Source organism: Phragmites australis, chromosome 19 (genome assembly GCF_958298935.1).
Source record: "Phragmites australis chromosome 19, lpPhrAust1.1, whole genome shotgun sequence".
NCBI classification, from domain to species: domain Eukaryota; kingdom Viridiplantae; phylum Streptophyta; class Magnoliopsida; order Poales; family Poaceae; genus Phragmites; species Phragmites australis.
This window is the reverse complement of record NC_084939.1, coordinates 16230479-16238686: the sequence shown is the minus strand read 5'-3', so window position 1 is coordinate 16238686 and position 8208 is coordinate 16230479. Positions and strand designations below refer to the sequence as shown.

The 8208-nt window shown below is 41.7% G+C and overlaps 1 protein-coding gene across 7 annotated transcripts; it reads left to right on the top strand.

Moving 5' to 3' along the window:
* Positions 1 to 1504: 1504 nt before the first annotated feature.
* LOC133900656 (uncharacterized) lies at positions 1505 to 7713 on the top strand. Of its 7 annotated transcripts, XM_062341856.1 has the most exons (10): positions 1507 to 1988; positions 3081 to 3141; positions 3702 to 3750; positions 4277 to 4331; positions 4622 to 4709; positions 5212 to 5330; positions 5770 to 5895; positions 6049 to 6142; positions 6230 to 6384; positions 7387 to 7713. In XM_062341856.1, exons 1-10 carry the CDS (start codon positions 1632 to 1634, stop codon positions 7444 to 7446), a joined length of 1164 nt encoding a protein of 387 aa, XP_062197840.1. In that variant the 5' UTR covers positions 1507 to 1631; the 3' UTR covers positions 7447 to 7713. The 7 variants fall into 7 exon arrangements, with proteins under 7 accessions (XP_062197839.1, XP_062197838.1, XP_062197835.1 ...); XM_062341855.1 differs by lacking the exon at positions 7387 to 7713 and having other exon boundaries at positions 1505 to 1988; positions 6230 to 6490; XM_062341854.1 differs by lacking the exon at positions 7387 to 7713 and adding an exon at positions 6899 to 7366 and having other exon boundaries at positions 1506 to 1988; positions 6049 to 6384.
* The last annotated feature ends 495 nt before the right edge of the window (positions 7714 to 8208 follow it).

Here is an 8208-nt window from a genome sequence, read left to right as displayed (position 1 = left end):
GAGTGCTCGGGGCTGCACGTGGCAGCCCCCGAGCACTCGGTTCCCCGAGGGTTCGTGCAAGAGTGCTCGGGAGAAAGTGCTCGGGGCTGCACGTGGCAGCCCCCGAGCACTCGGTTCCCCGAAGGTTCGTGCAAGAGTGCTCGGGAGAGTGTGCTCGGGGATGTGAACAGTACCCCCCGAGCACTCGGTACCCCGACAACCCAGAAAGGCCCCCGAGGGGCCTGCCGATGAGGTGTTAACCAGCCAGAGGTCCGATGCCGCATTTAATGAGCATGCGTGGCCTGACACCTCCAACTGCTCCCGCCGCGCTCAGCGTCATTTCCTGCCACGTTTTGGCAGAGAGGCGTGGGGTCATTAATTGCACAGGTCCCGTCCCGTGCCATCCGGCTTGTCTCGGGATAACATCGTGAGGATCAAGGCGTTCCATCTGCCGCACTGCTGTGGCAGGGGAACAAGACAGGGCGAGCACGCCGGGTTGCTCTACGGCTGCCTGGTGGGTCCTCTCCACGGCTCCCGTTGCCAGGGCATTTATGGTGACGAGCGACCGGGCGTGCGACGTATTTTCCACCTCCGGACACTTCACCCAGAAGAAATGATGACGCCCTTTCCATTTATGGTGTCTCGGAACCCGAGCCCCCTCCTTTCCATTCGAGGCATGTCGTGGCCGGCGAGTACTTAAAATAGCCGGCAACACAGAAGAGAGAAGATGATCGAGCCATCCTGAAGGATAACGAACCAACAAGAAACAGTCCAACCACAGCGAGGAGCCATCCTGAAGAACAAGACGAACAAGACCAAGAAAGAGAGACACTGTGAGCAAGGTTGAACACAGTTCCAATCAAAGAACAAGGAGCCTCAAGCTCTTAGTTAGGCCATCATCTTTGTAACCAGCAACATCCTTGTAACCAGCAACATCCTTGAGGGGCTTCCTCAGGACAGTTATAGCATCCATACAAGAGTAGGGTATTACTCCCCCGTGCGGCCCGAACCTGTCTAAATTTCGGTGCATTTACTTCTTCTTACACTAGATCGACACCCCCACCGGCCGTTGCATTCATTCCCATTTATTTTTCCGACAAACTTATTCAGAATCATCTCTGACCGAATCTCTAAAAAAGATCTCTCGGAATCCCTGCGACAGAAGTTAATCTTCCGATAAATATGCTTGGCAAGAACACTAAAAAAATACGGCATTACCGGATACACATCCAAGAACATGGTAACTTGGAGATCGAGCAGTAGCTCAATTGGCAACGTCGCCAGGTGTGCGACCGAGCTGTCTGTCTACGTTCGAGTTTCGCTCGACGCAGATGCACAGCTCTGTCTAGGATTTATTCTCAAGTACGATTAGATCCTGAATAGGTTACGGATTTTCTACACACTAATAGTATGAAGTCTTTCAATCTCTCTTTAACATCTGTAATAGACGCACATACATGTGTGAGGTGTCAATGGGATGTGCGTCATGAATGAAAAAAAAACATGACAACTTGGTACTATCTCAACATAACCTAACGAAAATTATCGAATCCCTAATCCCTAAGTCTTGTCTTGTAGATAACTAGCTAATAAACAACTTCGCCGGTGGGTGCACTCGCAGCCCGCGCATCTCACCTGACCGGAGCACCGACATGGCGACCTCCCAACCCGCCACCTCGCCGTCGCCTGGCGTCGGCGGCGTGCCCCTCTCCTCCGCGCTCGTCGATCTCCTCCGCTTCGTCCTCTCCTCCCACGTCGCCGCCCCGGACCCCGCCTTCCCAATCTCCCCATCATACTGCTCCCGACTCCTCCTCGACGGCGACGGCAACGACCTCTTCGGGAAACTGGCGGCCGGTCTCGCGCGGTGCGTCGAGGAGGGGTGGCTCCCGGGACCCCCCGCGACGGCGGGGGCGGTGGGGATTCCGCCGGCGGAGGAGGAGGAGGGGTCCGAGGAGAGGGAGAGGGAGTGGGAGGTGCTGCTGCTGGAGAAGGGCACCGAGTTGAAGCAGGTAAAGCTATCTTCTCTTTGTTTCTGTTGGTTGCGTCGGGTTGCTTGGATTCCAGTTGTGTTGTGGTGGCATGAACCTTGAATGTCTCTCTTTTTAAGTAAATTTCATAAAATTATAACTATTTATATTATTGTGTTTAACTATAAATTTTTTAAGTTTATTTTATAAAATTACAACTACTTCGACCCTTAGTAACAAAACTACAATGTTTTGGCACATGTGTAGTTGACGGGTAGGATTAGACTACGTAGCATATGTGTAGCTGATGGGTGGGTTCAGGTCAAAAGTTGTAGTTTCTTGTTACCAAGGATCGAAATAGTTGTAGTGAAATATACTTTAAAAATTGTAGTTTTAATATACTTTAAAAATTGTAGTTTTGTATTACAATAGTACAAATAGTTGTAGTTTTGTGAATTTATTTTTTTTAAGGGAGATGGACCATGAATGTTGTATTTGGTTAAATTTGGTGAAACAGTAGCTAGATGACAGACGGAAAATCTAGTATGTCAAGAATCATGGGAACCATGGATGGCTGCAAGGCTTTTTGAGGAGTCAGCCATGTATTTGCTTCAATGTTTAAGACTAACTTTGGTACATTTAGCATCAATTTTCTATGACTAGACAGGATGAGAAACGTAATGCTCTCCAGCGCACATGGTTTCTTTGTAGGCATTAAATCATGTATATTGCACATTCTGTCTCCTAGGGGGCGGTGTAATTGTTAGCTGATCAATATAGTAAAAACATAAAAAACACTCAACCACAGGGATAAGACATCCCCTGACTTCATCTTGAAGGAGGGGAGCATGAACCCTAGCTGGTCAGAAAACTCGTTGAAACCAGTTCTCAGGGAGGTACCCATTTTTTGCGAGCACTCGGGTTCGAGCCCTAGTCGGCGGCCTCTCAACTGGAGGCTCTACCAATATAGTAAAAACATAATACCAAAAGGATAGTTTTCCTACGTTCCTGCAATATGGATGCCTTTTTTTCTTTACCTTTTTTAATTAAAAAAAAGACAATATGGATGCCTGACTGGGAGGCAACTCTTTTCGTTCTGTTTGTGACTGATTATTTGACATCTTTATGCATTAGATGTATGACTCTGTTGAGTTTGAGCTGCATGTTCAGGAACCATACTTCACTCAACTCAGAGGTAACTCTGAATCTTCATCTTGTAGTTAAATATGACCTGCATATCTTATTTTCACCTCAAAACATCAAATTAATATTTTTCCTTATATGTATCGTTAATCATGTATGCACCAGTGGTGCTTCTTTCTGCACTGTCAAAACATGTTTGTCCTTTTCTGTTCCTTCTGTGCACTATACACAACCAATAATATCCACTTAAGCTCTGGATGTTAAATTTCATTTGAGTGACGCCCTGAATACTTTTGCATTCTCATCTGCTTGAAACTTGATGTACAGTTTCTGACTAATAGTTTGAACAGTCCATTGTGAGGCAGAGCTTTTATAAGTTAAGTTGTGTCAATCTATATTGAATGGTTCAAATTAAACCCAGAGAGTGCATGTGGTGAAGTGATTACATTTCTGTTTTCTTTATTAAACTTGTGGAGGACCGTTTATGTTTAATGGTTCTGGGAAAAGCTGTAAGGAATTGATTTTGATTGAAGTTTACATTTTAATAACATTTTCCTTTGACCTCTGGGTACATGAACCACCTTGTCTAACTTGAAGCATGTATTCCTGTAGCTAGAGCCAAGAAAGTTGAAGGGAGATTAGCGACTGGTAATTACAACCGGTACGCATATTTGGTTCTATAAGTTGGCTATGGAATTCAAGGTGGATATATGGTGTAACAACTTTACAGTCATAGACTCATAGTGCCTATCACCACCAACATCTCACAGTCAAGTTGATGAATCAAAAGTATATTGATATACTCAATTGAGTTATGATATATGGAAATGGCAGCAAATCTAGTCTAGTTTTATAGTTCCTTAAATTGTTCTGGTTTTGTGTTAGTGCTATATTCAGGTTGTGGTCCAGGGGAATCTCACATTCTGCACAGTTAAAACATTGCAGATACAATAGATGTTGTAGTATAATTTGTGAACTCAAGGACTTTTTACTTAGTTTGTAAATGCCCAAACAATTATCCAACAAAACCTACTACTTGGAGACTTATCTGGTCCTTGCCCTAAACTTGCTGACTAGTATTACTGTAGATCCACTTATGTATCTTTTTTTTTATGGTTAGGCATTACTTAATACTCAAATGTGTAGAGCTATCCATTTGATCATGCTTTGCTGTTTCTCTGTCTCAGGATTACACAAGGTTCTTTGCTGCTATTCAATAAATGCCTCTTGCTTAATGTTGAGGTAGCATTATTTTCTACATAACTAGCTCTTGTTACATTTGCTTGTATGTTTACATCATTATTATCACATAAGTAACTTATACTTCAGCAAAATAAACCCGGGGGGGGGGGGGGGGGGATCTCATGTTACTGTTTGTTACTTTGTCTTTAACATAAATGTTTATAGAAAACTCCACTATGAAGAATACTAGATTATATTTTATATTTCAGTAATACTTAATTGGATAATTAATCTCTTAGCTAATACCAATGGTCCATTTGACATTTCATATAGTGGAGTTTTCTTTTCAGGCAGTTCGGAAGTACAGTTCATTCTCTGAGATGTTGCAAGCAGAGATAATCTCAAATCTTCTTCCTGGTATTTCATCAATTGAAGAAGGTAATTAGTTCAATATCATTGAAGTGGTATTTGCATTGTCTTCTGAAACATTGCCAAAAATAACAGAGTTACTATCCTGTATATCTGGGAAGTCACTAGTTTGTACATGGTTCTTTAAGAGTAATTTAAAGTTCCCTTGAGTCCTTGACCCTTGATAGGTTGCCTTGAACCAAGACCATATTGTGCTTGGTTTAGCAAGTACCAGTGTTAGTAACTTAATTTTGCTCTAAGGGTCACTGGTATGCATGCACCATCATTAATCTTCAGAAAATATTTAATGCGTTAACAATAACACAGTTAGTGTCTTGCAATCTTTTGGATATTTAGCTAGACTGTGTAGATGGGTACTCATTTATTAAATAACTCAAGTCCAACACAGTGTATCTTGGGATTAAAGAATGATCATTGGTTCTGGTATGAGTACCTACTACTTTTTTAAAGAAATGATGTGTGCAGATCCAAATGACTCCTGAATATTTGGTTTAACTCTCTGTCTATACAGGTGTCAAAGTATATAGGAAATTCTATACAGAGGAAAAGGAGAACTCTTATGGAGTCTTAGCGATATCTGTTTCAAAGCCACCAGCTCAACCTTACATAACCATGACTGCTATTCTTGCTGTGAGTGCCACACGTCATAATTTGATTCAAACTTTCTTCCGGTTATCTTATTGCCAGAACATTTTTCATGGTGTTTACAACAAAACAGCTGCCCTATCTTATTCGTTATCATTATGGATGTGCTTTCTGAGAATAAATTGATAATTTAACTACACTGACCATCATGATGATTGCACTCAGCATAACCCAGCTCACATTCCTCTTTGCATATTAATTAAAAAAAATTAGGTTGGAGTTCGCTGAATGTTGGTAGAAAGCACAATAGTCACTTTCGTTACCAGTTATATCTGTAATTGGTTCTCTTTCTAACTTACCAGACGATACCGTATTATGCCCTTTTTGTTTTTATCATCTTGAATTATCATAATAATATGGGCACTTGCAATTTGCCCAATATTTTAAGAGATTTTTACTCTGCTTCATTTCTGTTATTTCCCAGGGATTGGGTTATGATGGATTGGGTAGACTCCTCGGTATGTCAAAAACAGCAGGAACAGTTCCAGATGGACTACCTCCTCCAAGATCTGTACTTAAATCGTCTTGTATGAAACTACACCAACCAAATGTAAGTTCAACTTTTATAACTCCGCCAATTTTATTTCCATGTCCCATCCAAAGTCCAAACAGCCTGTTGTTCCTGAATCTTACAAAACCTCTACCATTTAAAATTTCTCTTGCACCTAGCTCCTAAGACTGGTATTGTCTTATTTTAATGGAGGTGAAAGGCTGTTCTTTAACTGATGCTGCAAGGGCATTGGCCAAACATGTTCACAGGAGTACGAAAGGATGGTGGGGCAGCTTTAATGGAAGCGGTAAAGATATGTTCCAGCTTGATACTCATCCAGCTGGAGACTACCGTTATGGTCTATTTGGTTCATTGTTGCGTTACTTGTCTTCAGATTCGAGCAAGAACCAACTCGCATCTGAAGCTATTGATTGTTTGTTACGTGAGTGTTGTTGGATCAATGTTCATCTGATTCAGTCCTATGGCCCTGTTTTTGAAATTCGTGCGCATGAAGGTTATGGTGCCAGATGGTCTCAAGATGGTTCAAAGGTACGAGTTTCCTTATTTAGACGATTGATGATTCTTCTGTATTCTGATGTAAATAAATGGCTGATCTCAAACTCCTAATTGTTCTTTTCAAATTTTAGCATTCCAATGTCATGTACAAATGACCTATTCTTTGCTGTTTCCGTAAAATTAGCTGGCCCTTTTTGGCATGCTGTGCTAACGAAGCAAATACGTGGAAGTTGGTTTGCTAAACTGCCAAAATATGAAGATAATCATAGTACAAACTTTAACCGGAAAATTGAAAACCATGGAGAAGTTACAACAACACAAGTTTGTACTTACCTATATCATTGGTAAAAATTTTCAGTGAAATGCTGGGGCAGTCCATAATTTACCATGTCACCTGTTCATTTAGTTAATCAGGAAATGTTTTGCTAGTTAGCCAGTTGCAGTACCTTTTGGTTCATATGTAATGACGCCGCTTAACTGCAGTTAAGGCTACTTGGATTGCATTCGTCATGCTGAGAAATTTTTGGCACATTTTCAAATTGTTTAGGGACTTGTGTACTTCAAACTAGCAGAAAATTTTGCTTCATAAATTATGACACGGCAAAGAATAAGCTAGGAAATAACAGCGATGGCTCACCGATAAGCTGCTCTAGGTTATATTCCATGTGTACATCTTCACAATGTTACTGAGCTAGAGATACTGAAGAAAACTCATCAATGAGCTGCAAGAACAAATATTCTTGATCTGTGGTTCAGGAAGATTCCAAGAAAGGACCCAAACAAGAGACCAGATCTTATATAAACAGCAACAAATTGAGTAATAAAGTAATGCCGATAGATTATACGTGACGCCCTTGGCAGGTTTTCTGTTGAGGTGGATTCCTTCTGTCTTGTGAGATATTCATGGACAGCTAATGAGAAGTCAAAGACTTGATGCCAACAAGATTTCTATAATCAACACCTGTCTTGCAAGCTCTACATTGCAACAGTTCCAGATTATGTTCAATCATTGAACTACTTGCTTGCCACGTGCAGTTTATCGGATTCTTGGAGCCCTACACCCCAGAAGGCTTTTCTAAAGGCTGGAAGCACTAGCTAGATGATGACCTGTGTAGAGTTGTTCGTTTGTACTGCCTGTATGCATAAATGTTCTGTGGAATGGCCAATTACTGAAGATGCATTCCTTATTCGAGGTGATAGAAATAGTCTTGTGTTACATACTTGCATTAACCGCCTGACTAAGCTTGATTGTACTTTTGCCCACTGGCCAGCGAAAGGTCTGAAGGATGCTGTTCCTTGTAAGTTATGATCTGATTGTGTAGTTCAAAATTTTATCTTCAGACTCTTGTGGTATTCTTTTTTTGGGGATGACTCGCAAGTGGCAATTGCATTCAGTTGGTGGGGCTACAGGTTGTCCATGGATACGCGGCTGTGAATAGACATGGCTTGTTTCAGTTGGTCTGGCAGTTATAGATTTAGGGAGCCGCTCAATATGTCATTTTATTTCTGTACATGGATTGCAATTTTTGACCTATGTACTTTTGAGATGCGATGTTGGTTGTTGCGCTGATGGTAAACACCACAGTTTCGACGCATCAAACTGGTTTCTGCGTTTGTAGGGTGTTTCTAGGGGTCATGAAGCCGTGAACATCTTGGATACAAGAGGGCTTGGAGGTCTGTCTGCAATCGCCCATCTGCATAAAGAAAATGTGAATTTGCATATTCATCTTGGATGGCCCATTCGAGAATAATCCGGAGAATTTGGATAACCAACATTGATTGTGTACGAAAGGGGTACTGCTCTGGGAGCTTTGTATCACTAAATTCTAAGAACTTGGACCAAATCTCCCGATTGAT

Coding starts and splice junctions, on each gene's coding strand:
- LOC133900656 (XM_062341851.1), top strand. CDS start 1,632: ATGGCGACCTCCCAACCCGCCACCTCGCCGTCGCCTGGCGTCGGCGGC. Junction 3,142..3,701: donor ATACTTCACTCAACTCAGAG/GTAACTCTGAAT, acceptor GTATTCCTGTAG/CTAGAGCCAAGAAAGTTGAA. Junction 5,896..6,048: donor TGAAACTACACCAACCAAAT/GTAAGTTCAACT, acceptor ATTTTAATGGAG/GTGAAAGGCTGTTCTTTAAC.